Source organism: Siniperca chuatsi, linkage group LG20 (genome assembly GCF_020085105.1).
Source record: "Siniperca chuatsi isolate FFG_IHB_CAS linkage group LG20, ASM2008510v1, whole genome shotgun sequence".
NCBI classification, from domain to species: Eukaryota; Metazoa; Chordata; class Actinopteri; order Centrarchiformes; family Sinipercidae; genus Siniperca; species Siniperca chuatsi.
In genome coordinates this window covers 3,787,545-3,807,522 of record NC_058061.1, presented here as the reverse complement: position 1 = coordinate 3,807,522, position 19,978 = coordinate 3,787,545, and the positions used below count along the sequence as shown (strand labels likewise).

Below are 19,978 nucleotides of genomic sequence, written 5' to 3'. Positions count from 1 at the left end.
TGTGTACTTGTGTTGTGGTTGATGAGTGTGTAAGTGTGTGAGGTCCATTTCAGCATTTAAAGCACCGCAAGTCTTTGTTCTAATTTTGTGTTTACCTTACTGACGTTTAATGGCAGATCAAATAAATAGAAGAGAGGATGAGCATAAAAACTCCAGAAACATTACAGCTGTTTTGAAGACAAATGGTTTTTACATATTCCTTACTGACTGCAATGATTCCCTTCCTGTATGTCGTCCTGTGGCCTTCCCGGTCAATATGAGAGGAAATGAGAATATACATCCTTTCTGTCCTCTCTGGCATAATATCACTTCAACCTGCATGCGGTTACACAAAGCAACACGAGTTAACAGCTGTCTCTGAATCAGTAGTAGTAGCGTTTCTTTCAGGCTTCACAGCTCATGTGTCAAACACTCAAAATCTAAAAGCTGACGTTTTCATTTTTCCAGGTACAAATCCTTGATCAGAAGTTGGATTATAGTAATGTCCAGTCTAAGTGTGGCTCCAAAGACAATGTCAAACATGTACCCGGTGGCGGCAATGTGAGTAACTGAGGGATGAACTCAACACCAGACTCTTGAGTATCTCTGCAGTTATGATCATCAAAACCAACTTTTGGTAAAAAACAACTAAGTGCTCTCTTTATTTGTGCTCTCCATGTTAAAACGATCAGAAGCTGGAGTCTGTACAATCACTAATACTTTTTTGCACTAAAAGCACAAGGTGCATTTAAACAAAAAGCCCACTGCTTTAAAGTACTAAAGTTGGCATCTGTAACATTTTATTAGTTATTATATGATTTTATTTGGCCGTTTGTGTGTGTGGGGAAGTACAGAAAAACAGTGTGGAGACTCACACACACTCACCCGTCCTGGTTGACAATAACATAATACCTTTTAAAACTGAGCCGGTGCGCTAAAAGTGTCACATTTTGCACAATATTTGTATTTCCATGCACTAAAGTCATTAGAATACCCCCAGTAGTATCACACATTGCTTCCTCATGCAGTGGTTAAATCAAGCAGCTGTAACAACAAGTGTGACAAGCATGCATGGACGGCAGCTTTAATGAAATGAGTCATAAAATGTCTAGTCTTCATCCCTTCAACATCTTATTTCCTCCATTTGGGCTGATCCCCTCCTGCAGCTGTTCTCATTTTAATTTCTGATTCGCTGTATTTTTCTTCTCGCACTTCGCAGGTCCAAATCCTCGATAAGAAGCTGGACTTGGCTAACGTCCAAGCTCGTTGTGGTTCGAAAGACAACATAAAACACACGCCTGGTGGAGGCAAGGTGGGAGATCTGGACGGGCGGTGACACAACTCGTGTTTGAACTTTTGAAATAATTGTCAAAATCTGTTTTATTTTTTTTCCTGAGCTCACGTAGAATGATGCCTCTTCCACAAGTAGAGGAAATGTTCACAACGAAGAAAAGAAATCAGTGCAGCTACATTATTATACATTACAAACATCATTTTAGTGCTGTTTTCTCTTATTAACACAAGACTGACTTACAATAGTAAAGTACAGTAGCCTTGCTGCTCTCAGTCACTCCCCTTACCTCTGCACTTTTCCAGGTTAAAATCCTTGATCAGAAGTTGGACTATAGTAATGTCCAGTCTAAGTGTGGCTCCAAAGACAATGTCAAACACGTACCGGGTGGTGGCAATGTGAGTAACTTAGGGGATCAACTCAACACCAGACTCTTGAGTATCTCTGCAGTTATGATCATTACACAAATTCTTGTTAAGAGGAAATTAAAAAGTCCTTCCCCGTCCTCCTTAATCGGCCACGTTCCCTGGTAAGATCTCACACCCTTGAGCCTCGAACTCGTCCCTCAAAGATCTAATTTCCTCTCCAGCAATGGTCCTCATTCGCAGCTCGGCTGCTGTTGCTTTCTCCAAGATAACCCGTCTTCTTTCCCCACATATCAACTTTCCAGGTACAAATTCTTGAGAAGAAGTTGGACTTAAGCAATGTGCAGTCCCGATGTGGCTCCAAAGATAATATAAAACATGTACCCGGTGGTGGCAATGTGAGTAGACATGGGATCTGGCCCGTGGCAAGCTGCAGGTGTGCAGCTGTTGCCAAAAACCCGTCTTGTTGCTTCTACTGAATGCATCTTCACAAAGGAGCAGGATGTCAGAGTGCACGCAACCTCCTGTCTGTGTGAAACCCATTTCCTTCTGACCTCGATACTCCCAACACTCTGTTAACACCTCCTATTAACAGTTTTATCGTTAAACTTATACGCAGTCATGAGCATTTCATATTGACAGTTAGATTACATTAAGTGCAGTACTTAAATACACATTTGACTTACTTGTATTTTACTTGAGTATTTCCATTTTATGCCACTTTATACTCTCAGACGGAAATATTGTACGTTTTACTTCACTACGTTTATCTGACAGCTTTAGTTACTTTACAGTTTAAGAGTTTTGCACGCAAAACATATGAAGAGTTTATAAAATGTGATGCTTTGTTAGAAATTAAACTACCCAACAGTTTATAAAATAAGAGATGAAATGATTAGTTGATTAATCGAATAGTTGATAAACAGAAAATTAAAACTATTTTAATAACTGTTAATTATATTAGTCAAACATTTCGTGGTTCCAGCTCCTCAGAAGTGAGGATTAGCTGCTTTTCCTCGTCTTAAATTACAGTAAACTGAATAAATTTGAGGTTTGACAGCTGGTCAGACAGAATAAGCTGTTTGAAGGTGTCACTTCACTTTAACCAATCGATTGATGGAGAAAATCATCATCAGCTGCAGTCCGATACAAACCGGCTCAACATGAGCTCCAGCTCCACCAGCTGCAGCAGCAACATCCTGCTTTACATTAATGCACGAGGAATAATAACCTGATGACAGAATATATAACAGCACAGCAGCCACAGGGACGTTTCACTGCTTTTAATAGTTTAAGTACATTTTCCTGATTATACATTTTCAATGCAGGACTTTTACTTGTAACAGTATTTTTACAGTGTGATATTAGTACTTTTACTGAAGTAAAGGATCTGAATACTGCCATAGATATACTTTACTACCAGTATGTACTGAATCTTAGATTTTAGTTGTTTTTTTTGTCAGTGCACAGTCATGGTTTACTGTTCTCAGTGCATCTACTGTCACAGCTAACAGTGTTATGTAATGCTCATGGTCTAATGTAAGCTTGATAACTCTGTTGAATCTGTGCTTGTCGGTTTTTACCACCCAAACTGGCCCCTAAAGCAACAACATGCATGAATCCTGTCTGTGGATGTCTTTATTCTCACTGATCCGTGCCAAGATCGGATATTCTTTCCGATCAGAAAATCTATAAAAAAGAAAATCTTAATTCCTTTTTACGGTGGAGTGAGCTAATTGTGTCATAAAGGAGAAGGAGTCTCTCCGCAGTAACAAAGAGTCTCTGTCCTTGGCCTCTCCGCCAAACTGTGCCTGTTGTCGTGAGCGCTGAGATGACCTCAGCTGAGAGACTGAGCGCTTTGTGTTACGAGACAAACGGCCATGACAGGAGAGCCTGAGATGAGGTCATTGTGATGCACGGCTGAGAAATATGGCTTTTATCAACAATCAATGAGCAGTGCATGTTAAAGAATGCAGAATACGATCGATTAAACTTGATATTAAATGTTTTTATCCTGAAAATGGATCATTTTTCTGCATTTGTTTAAATAAAAAAAGGTCACGGATGGTGGCATTAAGACTTTAATATCTAATCCACTTTGTCTTCACGTGTATGATTAGTGTTTTATTGATCTGGGTTTCCTTCCTGGTAACACTTTTAGAAGACTAACAGTTTCTAGGATCAGTTCCAATGTAAGTTGCATGCAAAGTGAGTTTAGAGTGACATCGTGTTGCTTTAAATTAAAACTGTATTTTTCTGCTCTGATTTGTCCTTCACAGGTTCAGATTGTGCACAAAAAGATCGATCTGAGCAACGTTCAGTCTAAATGTGGATCGAAAGCCAACATTCATCATAAACCTGGTACGTTTGTATTCGTAATATCTTTGGACATCATAACCTTTCTAGCTTTTTAGAGCTTTCAATCACATCTCACAGTCTTCATCAGTGAACGGAGCTGGGTTAGGTGTTTCCCTGTAACATGGTTGTGTTGTGTACCAGTGGAAAGCAACTAAGTGCATTTACTCAAATACTGTATAATTTATGCTACATTTCAGAGGGGACACTACATTTATTTCACAGCCGTAGTTACTAGTTACTTTCTAGATTAAGATTTTACGTGAAAAACATATGATCAGTTTATAAAATACAACACATGGTTAAAGATTAAACCAGTGATTTCAAACCTTTTTGGCTCCTGACGCTTTACATAAACACAGTGTCTAGTTGAGGCTCCTTGTCATGTTTCAGATATCTATAAGTTCCACTAAAGAGACATTTTCCTCCTCAGTTTGGTTTCATTAATAACTGTGAGGCCAGAGTGTATCAGAACTTAGTTTCTTCTTCTTCCCTCTCCCATTAATCATCTCACGACCCCTCAGATTTATCTGGTGACCCTTTGGAGGGGCCCGACCCCTAGGTTGGGAACCACTGGACTAAACTAGCTAACCGAATATAAAGCAGTTAAAACTAGCTCCGCCTCGAGCAGCTACAGCAGTAAAATGCTGCTCTAACATTGATGCATCAGGATTAACAATCTAATTGTGTCAGATATAATATATCAGTCACATTTTACTGCAGAACCAGTACTTTTACTGCTGATACTTCTTTATATTTACTTAAGTATGATTTTGAATGCAGGACTTTTACTTGGAGTATTTTTACACTGAGGTTTCTGCCTCTTAAAGGAAGTTTTTCCTTGCCGCTGTCGCCAAATGCTCTCTCTCTCTCTGGGTCTCTGTAAATAATATTATAAAGAGTTCGGTCTAGACCTGCTCTGTAGGAAAAGTGCGATGAGATAACTTCTGTTATGAATTGGCGCTATATAAATATATTGAATTGAACTGCTGTATTAGTACTTTGACCTAAAAGATCAAAGGACGTATTCCACCACTGGTCTTGTGCTTATTATTGGCCTCTTTCTGTTTGTTTGTATTGTCTGTTGCCTCTTTATGTTACCTGTTGTTAAAAAAACAATGTCTTACATGTTTGTACATATGGTTATATATATGTTAACTTATTAATGATGGCGCTATATTCTGTTTTCATAAGGTGGTGGAAATATCGAGATCAAAAATGAGAAGCTGGAGTTCAAAGTCCAGTCCAAGATCGGCTCTCTGGACAACATTGGCCACGTTCCTGGAGGTGGACAGAGAAGGGTAAAAACAGCATGACCATACTCCATGTTAAAAACACTACATTACTTCTTTACTATTAGTGTATTGTTGCCCTTCTTCATGTTATCATGTTCTGCTGATTGCATGGCCAAAGCTTTATCTGCGTAGCTGGAGAGCGTTTTCTTCAGAAACACGGTTTTCAGTCGTCGTTACGATCTACAGACTGACCTGAACGCATCATGAGCAGCATGTGCGTCTCATTTTCAGCCTTTGGGTTTTCTTAGTGGGTGAAACAAAGTCAGCAACACAGCGAGTTTCACACCTCAGAAACAGCAACACCCAGGTCATTTTAACATCAAAAACAACTGAAAGGTTTCAATGACATCTTAAGGAGTAATTTTAAAATTAAAACCACACCTTTTATGGGTTAAAATCGCTGTAAACAGTGTCCAGTGTCTTCACTTATTGCAGTGAGCTCACAACAAGTAAGCTTTACAAGCAGAAACGAGGCTCAGGCCTGAAATAAGTTCCTCCACCTCCTCAGATATTTTACCGAAACTTAATATTCTTCTGAAAAAACAGTCGTCTTTGTAGTGAAGATGGAAAGACAACATTATTTATCATAATAAACAATAAAATAGCATAAAGGCAACTAAATGTGTAGTGTTAGTGCATTAAAAATGCAGAAATGTATGTAGCATTTCTAAAAAATTTTTGTTATATAACCATTATTATGTAAAGCAAGATAACCAATGTCATCATAATCTGTTATTGCTAGATTAATATAAATGTATATAAATGCAGGAAATAGAATTAACAGTTTTTTGTTTTTTTTAGGTTCAGAAATGTTCCCCCGATTTCGGAAACCAAACCTGCATCGTCTGTCTGCACCAAATTGCACTCAAAAATCTAAGCATTTAAAGGAGCTAAGTCTTTATTTTGGTCAGTCCTGTTTTAAAGAGTCGTGCGCCGTTTTTGAAAAGGCTGGCAGACGTTTTCTAACCCACAATGCAGCACGTGATCTTATATTTCAACACTTTTTATTATTGCAAGGACAAAAACAGAGCTCAAAATGCACCGCTAAGTCATTCATCTCGCATCCTTTCCCTCCCCGAGTTTTGCTTTTCGCCCTCTTTTTGTTCAAGCTTCCATCCAGCTGATTTTTACATTCATCATTAATTATTGTCATTATTTTTCTGTTTCTTGCCATTCAGCAGAATTCCTTTTGGTTGTTTTTAATATGTTGTGTTGCATTTTGATTTCTGTTGATACCATCACGTGTATTTTTGTTGCATGCCTTGTCATTTCCCTTGCGGGGGCTCCTCTGTAGAGGGAGAAGGGGAAGGAAGCAGAGGGGAGTACCTCAGACAGCCCCTCTATCCCCTCCCCCGCTGTCACCCCCCCTCAGTCACCTCAGACTGTCCCTTCAGCACCCATCACACCCATCTTGACGAACCCTCACATAAAGATTGAGGACTCCTGTAAGTACTCGCAAGCTGTAATGTTGTGCTGCTTTAAACAACAGCGCAGATGTTTTTTTCAAATCTGGAGCAGGTTGTTTGAGTTTTTGTAATATTTTTATTTAATATTTAAGTGTTTCCACCACATGTAGGAACCTGGCTGCAGGGATTTGCTCTCATTCATACACATTGATCAGGTCTGGCCCCCAGTCCAGTCCAGTTGGACCCCAAACATAAGTAACTCTGCAGGGATAACATGCTGTACATTTCTTCTTACATAGGTTTAAATAGAGTCAGACGAAAGGAGAAACATGTTTAAAGGGGGAAAAGTTGATTTTGCAATTATTATTATTATTACTTTCACACATTCAGCATTGGGGGTCACAATGAGGAAGTAAAGGACTGAAAACTAGAAGTTAGTACAGGGCTCACCTCCACAGGACAAAGTGGGAAACTGCCTCAGACCTCCGGGGGCCCCAGAAGCTCCTGGATTACTGTTTATCAGCTGCTTACTTTGTAATTTGATCGGGAATATGCACCATATGAACTGACACTCGTTTAAGGTACCGGTGAGACATGATACACCGGGAAGGATCCAGGAAGTCCAGCTGGAGTAGCAGATTAAATGAGGATATTATTATATGATCTTTTTAAAGAGCGTTAAAATCTAGTTTTAAGAACTTTATTATTTCAGTTTTGCGCTTACACTGAATGTTGCATATTTATTTTTTTATTTTTAAGATGTAAGTCAGAAAAGAATGCAGAGTTTCGGACAGAATAAAAGCAACACAGCTGTGGCGTTAACAGTGAATGGTTATATGTTTGCGTGTAGAAAATTATTCATGCAGAGAGAGTGGGAGGAACGGGGGGTTAACAGGGGCCCCCAGCAGGTTCATCTGGCCATACCTCTACAAATGACCAAAAAACAAGAGAGAACCTGAGGATTTTGGGGCCCCGGGGCAGTTTCCCCATTTTGTAATCCAGCATCCAGTTACATCGAGTGCATCATGGTGTACATACTGTTGCCCACCAGAGGGTGCTCTACAACACGTACCTGCTATTACCCAGTCAGTGAAGCAGAAGACTGGTAACTCAGGCAGCATGTGTGACCTTCACCTGTGATCTGACCGCAGATTGAGAGCCACAAACTGAGCTTCCGTGAGTCAGCCAAGGCCCGCACCGACCACGGCGCTGAGATCATCTCTTTGGAAGACTCCCCCCACCAGCTCAGCACCGTGTCCTCCTCCGGCAGCATCAACATGGCCGACTCTCCGCAGCTCTCCACGCTGGCTGACCAGGTGTCTGCCTCTCTGGCCAAACAAGGCTTGTGAATGCACCCGCCCCCCCTCCACCTCCACCTCCACCTCCACCTCCACCACACGGCCACATAGAGGAGTTGTGATGCCTTCCTCGTTATTTTCACAGGACTTTTTTAGCTACCCGTCACTAGTTTATCCTTCACTAACCTTTGAAACTGTTCTTGAGGCGTTACTTGTAGAGGTCTTGAGAAAAAAAAAAAACAGATTAACAAGTAGGCCAAAATGTATTTAGTTTCTCTCTGTGGTCTTTGATCTCTTTATTTGCTATTTCTACCTTTTGTAAGTCTCCCTTTAAGAGTTAAAGCACCCCAGCAGAGCAAAATTCTCCCTGTGAATCTGAGGAATTAATATATCTTCATGCATATCCTGGTAAATCTGACATCACTTGGTTTCCTGTCACATTGACTGTAAACCCTTTTAGAAAGTTATCTTTTTAATGTCCCCTTTGATGGGTGCCCCCTGATGTTTGTATTTTTGTTTGTTTTGGGGTTTTTTTGGATAAAAATACAGAATATCAACTTTTGAAAATGGAGGGAGACGCAGACTGTTGGGGTCCGGTTTGTGCTAAAGCAGAAGGAACAGTTACAGGGTACGGCGAGGGGTGTTGGAGGAAAACTGTTAAAAGAAAAGTAGCAAATGTTTCGTCAAGGCAGAAAAAATGCTTTCAGACCTCACTGCTGTCTTTGCTTTGTGTAGTCCCGACGTGCTGCTCCTCGAGCTACTGTAGGCGACAGGGGTGTAACCTGGATTAAAAAAACAGAACGGCTAGAGTAGAAACTTTGGTTTGTGTTGGGCACAGTTTTATAATCGTATTCTGTGGATAAATGACCTGTATTTGATATGAAGAAACATTTGTATTGTGCCTGCTACTGTCAGTGTTAATTTTTTTTTTTGTTACTGCTCAGTTGTAAATGCGCTAAAGCTTGATGTATGAGGAGGAAAAACTTTCCTTAAGGCATTTAAAGTGTAATTTCATGGCCTAATTATGAAGAGGAAGGTGAGTTCATCAGTTCAGCTCATCATTGATTACAGTATTTAAACTGCTATATGCACATAAAAGGTAGGTAGAATAATGTTCATCGCAATTATTGAAAAATTATAACAATTCTTAAAGCGAGACTATGTAAACAGAGGCCACTACAAGTGAAAATGGTGAGGTAATGCTAAACTATTTATCATTTAGCTAAAAGATATTGTAACAGTAGCACAAGTGTCGAGGAGTCATAAAGTGAGCGCACTGACTCTGTAATTGTATATTTACATTAGCCACCACAAGCTGCTGGTCACACCAGACCACGTCAGGCTGTAGCAACAAAAGCCCTCAGTGTGTTTAACTATGCAAGGGTGCGTTTTATTGCTCATGAAGTCGACTTTTCATTTGTAAGAAGAAGATTGTGTTTGTTTCTTCTCTCAAACGTTACATAGTCTCCCTTTAAAGGTTGAAAAAAAAAAAACAACCAAACAACTAGTATTTTAAGATTTACTCAACCGGAGTGAATAGGACTGTCTTGCAAAGCAGATGGATGGATGGATGTTGGACGGACGGGTTGACTGGGCCAAGTTGAGATGAGGGATTTGGAAAGCAACAAGAGGAAACTGTACAGCAATGAGTTAGTTTGCTTGGGCAGTTAATCGTTAACATCTGTACACTGTAGAAACACAGGATTCATCAGGATGTGGCACTCAGCTGGTTACTTTTATCTTCTGCGATCAAAAAATACTTGAGTTCTCTGCAAAGCAAACGCGACACTGCGTGGCCAAAGGTATGTGGACGCCTGAATATTACACCCAAATATGATTGTGAGTGTTTCGGTTTCCACCACATGTTGGAACCTGGCTGCAGAGATTTGCTCCCGTTCAGACAGGTCCCGTGTGATCAGGTCTGGCTCACAGTCGGTGATCCAGCTCATCCCAAAGGTCTAAAACAGGAGTTCTCAACCTTTTTTGGCTTGTGACAACCCTCCTAGTTTTAGTTGAATACTTTTTAGAGGCCTGAAAAGGGAAACGTATTTTGCACAGTGGAAAAGCTGCTTTCATTTCCTGTTAATCATCTCATGACCCCTCAAAGATATCTTGCAACCTCTAGTGCGGAAGTAAAGAGTAAAACATCGTATGCCTTAACTGGAACTAAGGGACCCAACCCGAACCATGAAGAACCCCAGACCAAAAGTACACAGAAGTATAATAAGTTGTCCACATACTTTTGGCCATAGTGTATTTCATATCAAGGACACAGATTGAGGGAGTTGTTACACATTTACTTTCCCATGAGGCTTTATTTAAAGAATCTTGTATTTGTTAGATGAAATGAATGCAACCAGCTGGAGATTCATTACCTGTTTCCTGAGTTTTTCCACAAGAACATGTTCCCTTAAAAATATTCTGTTCATGTGCTCAAAAACATCCTAATGTTGATCAATATTCCTGGTGATTCATTACTATTACTCGCATTAATATTATGTGAAACAACTTCTTGCATGCACCTCATGTAAGAGACAGCCGTCTGCTTGTTGCCTTCCTTTCATTAAGCGGTCTCTTTATATCCTGTTTATATATATGCTCTGGATTTGGAAGGATATACTGATCTAAGACTTTAAAAAAAAAAAAAAAAAGTGGTTATAAAGAGTAAAAACATCCCACACTTTGCTCCCAACTGTGTATGTTGAGATTAAATCGTATCTCTATGATCACAGCGACGCGACACGTAGGACTTAAGGGTGTGCTTGCAACATTATCTGCATGCTAAATTCTTGGTTCTGTTTTCAAATAGACCACATTCGTCTCAGTGTGCAGGACAGACGTGGGGGCCGAGGGGTGGGAGTTGCTCCCACTGCGCAGGGGAGAAGACCGAGTGTGCGGTACAGTTTGTGTGCTTTGGTGGTCCTCTCCACGTATCTCTTTACTGGAGCTGTCGGAGAGGTTTCTGCAGTAACAAAACGCAACACCATTTTTTTTGGTTACTTCTGACGCTGTACAGTTGTGGAAATGTGATTGTTCTCGTTATTGTGCATTTTATCAATAACTGGTTTATGATGATTCTTGTTGCTGTATATGTGTATTTGACAATAAATGCTATGAAGTCACTGTCGTCGTGAAGGATTACAACACAAGTGCTGTACGAAATCACTCCCTAGTTACCACATGGTGCACTATGTTCACTGTCCGCCATTTTATCTGAGTATCTAATTTACACACTGTAATGTGCCCTCAAAAATTACCACAATGGCATGTTTATTTCTTTTTAACAAGCCGCGTCACATTTTATAGAAGCAAAAAAATAACAGTCGTGATGACACCAGCTGTGAACGAGTGAAGTATTGACTGCGTATCACACCGGGAACAGTGAATGAGTGAACGAGGGAGTTATTTCAGACAGTTTTTAAGCTGAAGGAGTTGAGGCCAGAACAATTACGCCAAGTTAAACATAAATGTTTTAATGGTACTATTTACAAAAAAGAAGAAAAAAAAAAACAATTCTGCTTTTTGATTAGGTTAACTGCTGCAACAATCGAACAGGTACATTGACATCTTGCTTAACTACAAAAGAAAAAACAGTGATTGAATGGCTGTGGCATAAAAAGAGGTGTAAAATGAAAACCATAGATTTTTTTTTGCATAGCAATTAGTTACTTTGGGAGTTGGGGGGAGGGGGGGTCAAGAGAAGAGTGTGGTTATGATATTGTGGGGTGGCGAAAACAAAATCCATCTTGCAACAGAGTAGTCTAGATCTGCTCAATCTGAGATTGAACTATTAAACAGCAGAAAATATTCCCTTAAATTGAAAAACCTGAGCTCGGGGTGGCTTCTAGCTGAGAGCTGCTACATTTGGAAGAGAAAACTTGTCAAGCTGAATCAGAAAAAATAAGGGGGGGGTGGGTGCGTGTAATTCTGTTATGTCTTTATTTTGCCACAATTTAACTTTTCTAATACAGCAACGACTGTACGCAAAGAGGAAAAGGGAGTGAAATTAGCAGATGGTACAATCATCCCTATTACCTGCGATTTGTTACTTTTTCTTTTTTAATAAGTGGAAATCTTGCTGTTGTGATAAGACTAACATTAGCATGTTTTTCAGCATGCAGCAGCGCTTTCAGTAGGGCAAGTGCTCAAAAGACACCCCAGTCCTCTATGCCATCACCCTGTTTACAACAGAACTGAGAGAGTCAGAGACTGCGGGGCGAGACGGGAGCTGGACACTCTCCAAAGAGACTGTAAAGGAATGATTTACTATTCAAAAAACACAAAGAATGTGTTACGCTGGAACAGACAGAACAGACACAAATAAAACATGTCAGGAATGAAAAACAAACAAAGAAAGCAACCCAACAAAACTAGACTTGGCAGTTGGAGAAGTGCTCTGGTGATTTCAGGCGACCTCTAGAGGGAGAAGAAGGGGACCACATCTCAAATGTACCTGTTTATTTGGATGAGGGGGTGGGGGTATTTTTTCTTGTTTTGTTATTTGTCACTCCACTAAAAATGTACATGGGAATTACAAGCAAACTAGTCAATAGAAAACACCCTTTGGCCATATTTTGAGGAGTCCGCTACATAGTGCGCTACAAGTGTACACGCGACATATGAAACACCACTAAGCCCCCATGTACATTGTTTAGCCTACTACAGAAAACATTTTTTGTAATGTGATGTTTTATACTTTTTTTGTTGTTTTTTTTTTTACATTTATCCTTTTTTTCCTGTGACAAAAACAAGTGTAGGGAAAGGCTTCTATCTCCATAATGTTCACTAAAAACTGTGAAAAGTATTAGACTGATGTTTGAATATCAAACAACAGGAACCCATTTAATATTTTATTCTGCTTTGAGGTTCTGCTTGTTAATGCCAGAGAGGAGCTATGGGTGGGTGGGTGGGTGGGTGGGTGGGGGGACCTCAGCCTGTCAGTCATTCATCGGTGGGTGGAGGCCTTGTGTTTGGGGCCGTTGTCGTCCTCACAAGGCAGCTCCATGTCATCCGAATCGAGCCGTCCGTAGGCCGTTGCTCGGCAACCTGAGATGCTGCGCATTCTGGGCCTGATGTGGTGGTCGCTCTCTGCCTCGGGCTCCGGGGCCGGGTCCTCTGGCAAGGGGAAGCTGCGACGTTCCCATGGCGCTACCGTCTGCAAACATCAGACACGGTTCATTAAAAGACCCCGAAAACACGGCTTCAAATCTCCAGCATTTCTATAGATTCATGACTGACTAAACTAAACAATTAAAATTAAAGAAAAAAATAACCTCCCTTTATTATTTATTAGGAGTTGAACTTCAGCGATCACAGTACGTACCCTTTCTTCAAAGGTGAAGTCCGGCGTAGAGCATCGCGTGTCCTCACTGGACAGCAGCCGATGGGAGTCCCTCGAGCAGGGTGTGTGGGGGTTGGAGGTGGTGTCCGGGCTGGCTGGACTCATGGGTGATGGCACGTGGCTGTAGTCGTGGAGCATGGGGCAGTGGCCTGGGTCTGGGGACGCAGGCTGAGGGGTGGGAGGGTTGGTCCCGCACAGCAACGGTGTGGTCCGCCCGTCAACAGATTTGTACGACCTGAGGGACAACACAGTCCACATCACATCTACAATCTGCAATCAAAGACTAGTACGGCACTGTGTGTGTGTGTGTGTGTGTGTGTGTGTGTGTGTGTGTGTGACAGTGGTGGTAGTGACCTGCTGCCCCTCCTCTTAGCAGGAGCCAGGGCCATCCAAGTCCAGCGGGAACGCTCCTGGTCCTCATAGGGCTGATGGAGCAGGGTGAAGGCTGCGTCTGTCAGGTCCTCTACCTACAGACACACAAAATACCATCAGCGCCCTCGAAATGTGCTCGCTTCAGTTTAACAGACTAATTGTTTCAGTTCTAATAAACTGACTGATTTTGATCACTGATTAATCATTTAGAGGTCGTTTATTGAGCAACAAATGCCAGAAAATCTCTGGTTCGACGCTGCAGGGTTTCACCAAGTTAAATATAAGACTTAAAGACGTTTTTTTAACACAACACAGAAGGCAATACTTGTTTCACAGTTATACTGCCCAAAGTAGAACCAGTAGGGATGATAAGGCCTAGAATTATTTACCAAGTGCATGAATTTATTGACATTTACCTCACATTTTGGTCAGTACTTCCCAGTAGTATACAACAACAATTCTTAATAATATCATTAATTAATCATAATCCAATTTAAAAAACAACTAATTCATTTAAAGTTTGAATGTTTACATAAGTCAGAGGTCTGGAACAATAGTACAAAGACTGGCTGGGGATTTTCCTGAACTGCTTCTAATATAAAGAGATAACCTTGAAAGTGTTTGACCACCAGGTGTCACTCTTCACTCACAGCCATACAGTACGTTTAAAGTGCAGGTGATGGTGTGTTTTTTTCCTACAAAGTGTATTATATAATACATCCACACTTCTCAGACAGCATCTGCACATTTTAAAGTGAATAATATGGAAGAAGGCAACCGACGTTAGTAACTCAGTGGATCCTAAGAAGGGATACAGTAAGCGAAGACAGTGGTCGTTAGCACTTACCTCCCGTTCATTTTCCTCCTCAGTTATGTGCTGGGAGAAGATGTCCACGGATCGCCACCTATACAAACAGAAAAATAAATATGACTACAGGAAACCAGCAGTTCAGCGCTTCATAATAACTTACAAAACGGAAGAATATAAATACACTGGAAAAAGAGAGCAACCAGCCAGCCAGTTACTGGAAGGTTTTATTCTGCTCACAGGACAAACATCATGCTGGTCAGGTCTGTTGCCCTGAACTGACAGTGGGAGCAGCGAATACAGTGCAGGTATTTACCTGGGTGTGAGAATCTCTTTGTACTGCAGCTTCTCCACTCTGGTGGTGGCAGCCACAGACATGGGGATTACTATGTTGTTGATGTCAAAGGAGCTTTCACCTCGCCTCCTCTTGATGGGCTGCTGCTGGGGGACAAAGCGACATGTGAACATACAGAATGAGGATTCAATACTTATGTATACAGTTTACAGAGGATGTACACAATAACACGCCTGTAATGCAATTAATTACAACGCCATCAAATGTATGACTCGTATACGACCACATGGTTTAATCAGCATTTCTGTGACACAATTTCAACATTTGAACGATCTTCACAGGAGGTGTTATTTATTGCAGGTAGAGCTGAGAATGAATTCATCATCACTCATTTTTACGATTTATCTGTTAGTGTAATCATAATGTGGCAGAGATTTCATGTTAAAATATCTCTCATGCTGGATAAGTCACATGATGAGCTCACTTCAGAACTTGTATTTTTGGAAAATTATAGGATTTTGGATGGACCTGAATTTAACCCATTTACATTGTCATTTTCAGTACTTTTGGAAAAAAATGTAATTAAAATATTGATAAGGATAATTCCACAGTTATTGCCCAGATCACCCACCTATAATTGCAGGACCATTGTATTGGACTACACATTATATTAAGACAGGTCATTTCATTTCATGTTGTTTTGTCCACAAGGAAGGGAAATTTCTAACAGACAAGAAGTTTAAAAATAGTTGTTATCTTCGTCACTGTCAAAAACACTATCAGGGGTCATTTAAATATTGATGCCTTGGGTAGACTTTGCGGACTCGTGTGAGAAATGTTTTTTAAGCAAATTAGCAAAAATCCACTTGTGTGGTGGATGGGAGCCCAGCGGTAGCTGAAACTACAGCAGCTGGTCTGATGTTAACTGTTCAACTTCTCAGCGAGAGATTTTACTTCCTGACACGCAGCTGCTACAGTAACCGCAAACCCCCCCCAAAATAAAACCAAAATAGCAACAACAACAAAACAAAAAAATCACCAAGCAAATTAAGTTTCAGTTTGAGTTTAGTTTCTCTTTCGCTGCCCCCCCCCTCACTTTATCATAATCTTGCATGTCACCAGTGTCAGATATTAGGCTGTATTTGAGCTACGTTTTCTAACATTTACAGTATCTCTTAGTAAGTTTGATGTCTCAGTCACTGCAGAGCAGCCGCCCCACACCAGACAAGTCGAGTCCCACATTTTACCTGTTAAGACTCGTGTTTTAGTGCCTCTGACGCGAAGATATTCTGTCTTGTGAAACCATCAAACTTGCACACAGTCAAAGAAATAAAAAGAGCGTGTCATGGTGCTCTGCTTGGGTTGGAGTTTGGTCATTTTGAGACAAGACTGGGTTTGTAAAACTGACTGACAGCCATGAGGTTTGAAATAGGGACTCCTTAAACGATTATGCGAATCATCGGCATCTAGGGGACATCCGTAATGAAGTCCTAGTTTATTATCAGATAATGAAGCAAGCAAACAAAAGGCGAGACGCCGTCCAGTGTTTCCTTACAGGTGTGCTCGGGATGCTCTGGCTGCTGGGGCCCAGTGGTGTGGAGTTCTCTGAAGACGTGGACAGCTGGCGTGTGAGGGGGCTGTGAAGGGACGAGTGTATGTTGGCCAGAGTTGGGCAGGGGCTGCTTGAGTCCATGAAAAGTTTAGGGGAGGCTGGAGGACAGGAGACAGGCAGATTTAGATGACTGCTCAGTTTCCTTGAGCCAAGACAAACCAATCACTTCCAGTTCCATTTTTCACACCACGAACCTTCACATATCACATTAAAAAAACGGACCTTAAAAGAGACAGTTCACCTCAAAATCAAAAATACATATTTTTCCTCTTACCTGCAGTGCTATTTATCCATCTAGATTGTTTTGGTTTGAGTTGGAGAGTTTTGGAAATATCGGCCGTAGAAACGTCTGCGTTTTTTTTTAATATAACGGAAATACACGGCACTTGTGGCGCTCAAAGTGCCAAAAAAAAATACATTAGAAAAACTGAACAGCAATGTCTCTTTCCAGAAATCATGACCTGGTTACTCTGTGAGCACTTTCATGTAGGAACATGAAACTGCTCACAACTGCTTGATTTTAGGATGAACTGTCCCTTTAATATGAACGCATTTATGCCAGCGATATACTACCCAACCTTTGACCAGGGCTTTAGTCATAAAAGACTCACAGTCAGTCCTGTCCAGCGAGTGCTCTCTTAACCTCTTGCGGCTGTAGTTCTTGTCGAAGGGCCCTAACGGGGTGGTGAGGGCCTGCAGCCGCTCAGTCTTGCAGACGGCCTGGCCCTCCAGCCTGGCTGCGTTCAGCACAGCACTGCTGCTGCCCACACTGCTGTCCACTGTCCTCGGCTTCTCAGCGCGGTTCTTATAGTGGCCCAGTCCTGCAACACCAGCAACCAGTCACATTATTATTAGACGGGGAGTTGATGCAAGTTTTCAAAGTAAATTTTTTAAACTTCAATATTTTAGGGACCACCGCACCGTAAGCCCCCGAATTCATGAGATTTACTACTCTGGGTATGAATTATAAGCATGTTTCATCACTAAAATAAAAGAAACAATGAAAGCTAACGTCGTCCTGTAAAGAACAATAGGTTGTTACTACTGGGGCTGGCTCACAACAGCCAATCATGTAACTGCCTCTGCCCTGTGGCATTGTGAAATAAAACGGTTACTGGGACAAACGGCATTGTGAAATACAAACAGCTGGAATGAAATAAAAACAACCTGCAATAAACTCTGTTCCTGTGAAAAGGAGGAGGAGGATGAAATAACATTTCATAATATTGAGCTGAGTTTTAAGACTGTATTGGCTTATTTCGCAATTCATTTGACTATTTATTTCATCATCTCTTATGAATATTATAATATGGAACAGTTTGGGTCTCCATATTGAAGTCGTATATTCAGGTAATATAATTTAAGGGTTATTGGAGAACCTGCAGACAGTTCCTAAAGTATCGCTTTGTAGACGTGTGTCTGTGGCGCAGTAGCATTTGTACTTACTGACTGCCATAAGTGAGTTAGTGAACTTGTGCTTCTCTTTGGACGAGGACAACTTGTGTTTGAGGGAGAGCTTCTTCAGTGGTTTGCTCCTCTCCAGTGACTTGGTCTGCCATTGGCTCTTCATCACCTGCTGCAGACGTAAGCCTATACAAACGTCTGAGGGAGAAGTAAACAGAGGTTTAAGCCTTAAAACACTAAATTAGGAGATTTCACCAGTATGCAACCAAGTGTGCAGTGTAAAGCTGGATTCTTCAGATTTGCCATCTGTAGTTCGACATTAGCAATTCACAGTGGCATGCAAAATTTATAATAAGCCATAGGCAATCTACTATATGAGCTTATGCCAAATCCATTGTTGTCTTGCGGTTGTAAATACAACTTTGTCTCAATTATGTGTCTGTCTAGTGTGGTTCTTGTTTTGCATTTGGGTTAAAACGTAACAAATTCCTTAATAATTACAAAGATGCCTTGTCTTGTTACACATGATAATACAAAATGGTAAAACAAGAAAGCACAAAGGACACTACATAACTGAATGGTAAAAGGAGCCAGGCCACTGAGAACACGACACTTATTCAGTGGAATATGACACCCATGACAGATCAAAACCATTGTCTAAACATCTGAAAATGTTCTCTAAGAACTTCCTGGAGAGAAGTCTCTCTACGGCCACTCCTTGTTTGTCTTCCCCTCTAGATGTAAAGTAGGAAATGACTGCGTAAACTGAGTTCTCCTTTGAGCGAGGAGGCCAGCACTGACCATCAGGGAAGGAGAGGATGGGGTGGACGCCAAGATCCAGTCTTGACAGGCGCTCCAGGGTGGGCAGCTCATACTGAGGGTCCTCTCTGGGGGTGGGCCAGCCACCACACATCACACAGCTGGGGTTAACCCTGCAGTTACACTGGACACAGCTGTTTCTCTGGGCCTGAGGGTGGACAAATAAAAGGGTTGCAAATCATGTAACGCTCAGCTGTGAATACTCATAATCCAACTACCTACATTAACTATTAAGAACAAATGGCTTCTAGAAATTTTCTACAATTTAATGCACCGCAGTTAAGTTAGATGAGTCACCCCAGAAAACATTTCCCTCTTTGAAGCCACTGGCGTCATGGTGACAGAGTAACTGTATTTTTCAGAAATGGTTCTATTAGCTGTACTTGGGACTGAATTGCAGGCTAATTTAAAAACCAGAAAAAACAAAGCAGGCAAAATTATACTTCCATCCTGCCCTGAAACTATAAATTAACAGCATAACAGACTGAGGAAAAATGGGATTGCATATTGTACTACTTGTACTCAAAGTGCCACAAACAAAATTTTCAGCAGAAAGTACACGTAAGACATTTTACATTAACTCAGTTTGTAATTTAATGACCCACAGAGGCAGAGGGGGGGAGCATCCAAACAATCGGCCAATGTTTCTATTTTCCTCAACTAAAACTTGTGAGTCGTCACAAGGGCGATTACTCTTCTTTGTTGATTGCCCTGGATTTTCATGAACAAGTCAGCCATCTCAGCTATTTACTCAGCTACTGGGTTACAAACCGAGGAACTAATCGGTGAGTGCAGCTTAAAACAAAAATGATGTTGTCTGAGAAAAAGGAAAAAAAAATCCACTTAATTTCTCTCTGCAACCAAGCATTCAACATCTTCACAGCACATATTTCAGTTTCAAACCCATTTATACAAACATATCCTCTCAGTTCCTTTAAGGTGAAAGCACTGCATGATTTAATTAAGATAAATTTGCTGCACGCACTATATGTAAGCATGTACAAGCCTACAAACAGGGACAATGAAACTCACCTTGCCGTTAACGTTAGGCACAGTGTTGGGCTGAATGAGCCGTCGTCGTCGACAGCTGACTAGCGGCCGTGTACGCGCAGCCACGCATGTGCTGTCATAGGCTAACGGCTGCTGGTGCTTGGTATCTGCACTCTCTGCCATCCTATCACAAGGACAACCAACAGAGCAAATTAGGTCACAGATCTTACACCTTCAAATTAAAAAGAAAAACACACTGTCTCAAGTGACAACCAAGTTAATTAAAGATATCAGTAACAAATCTATTTTTAGTCTATCTGAAAAGCGTCAACATAAGTTACATTTGAA

The 19,978-nt window shown here is 41.1% G+C and overlaps 2 protein-coding genes across 50 annotated transcripts in view; one reads left to right on the top strand and one right to left on the bottom strand.

Annotated features, from left to right (window-relative positions):
• The window catches only part of mapta (microtubule-associated protein tau a), a 43,489-nt gene extending 32,377 nt beyond the window's left edge, over positions 1 to 11,112 (top strand). For 28 of the 37 annotated variants that reach the window (XM_044180037.1, XM_044180040.1, XM_044180030.1 and 25 more), the window contains 6 exons: positions 448 to 540; positions 1,199 to 1,291; positions 1,941 to 2,033; positions 3,915 to 3,996; positions 5,185 to 5,291; positions 7,843 to 11,112. In XM_044180037.1, coding sequence (XP_044035972.1) covers positions 448 to 540; positions 1,199 to 1,291; positions 1,941 to 2,033; positions 3,915 to 3,996; positions 5,185 to 5,291; positions 7,843 to 8,040 — 666 coding nt within the window. In that variant the 3' untranslated portion in view covers positions 8,041 to 11,112. Of the gene's footprint in view, positions 1 to 447; positions 541 to 1,198; positions 1,292 to 1,940; positions 2,034 to 3,914; positions 3,997 to 5,184; positions 5,292 to 6,579; positions 6,731 to 7,842 lie in introns of all 37 variants that reach the window. The other 9 variants (XM_044180019.1, XM_044180021.1, XM_044180023.1 and 6 more) reach the window with 5 other exon arrangements.
• Positions 11,113 to 11,441: 329 nt separating this feature from the next.
• The window catches only part of LOC122868202 (KAT8 regulatory NSL complex subunit 1-like), a 33,707-nt gene continuing 25,170 nt past the window's right edge, over positions 11,442 to 19,978 (bottom strand). For 8 of the 13 annotated variants that reach the window (XM_044179989.1, XM_044179991.1, XM_044179988.1 and 5 more), the window contains 10 exons: positions 19,673 to 19,814; positions 18,623 to 18,788; positions 17,864 to 18,019; positions 17,029 to 17,247; positions 16,361 to 16,515; positions 14,827 to 14,951; positions 14,550 to 14,607; positions 13,685 to 13,797; positions 13,313 to 13,565; positions 11,442 to 13,144 (listed from right to left, as the gene is read on the bottom strand). In XM_044179989.1, coding sequence (XP_044035924.1) covers positions 12,935 to 13,144; positions 13,313 to 13,565; positions 13,685 to 13,797; positions 14,550 to 14,607; positions 14,827 to 14,951; positions 16,361 to 16,515; positions 17,029 to 17,247; positions 17,864 to 18,019; positions 18,623 to 18,788; positions 19,673 to 19,814 — 1,597 coding nt within the window. In that variant the 3' untranslated portion in view covers positions 11,442 to 12,934. The remainder of the gene's footprint in view (positions 13,145 to 13,312; positions 13,566 to 13,684; positions 13,798 to 14,549; positions 14,608 to 14,826; positions 14,952 to 16,360; positions 16,516 to 17,028; positions 17,248 to 17,863; positions 18,020 to 18,622; positions 18,789 to 19,672; positions 19,815 to 19,978) is intronic. The other 5 variants (XM_044180000.1, XM_044179997.1, XM_044179999.1 and 2 more) reach the window with 3 other exon arrangements.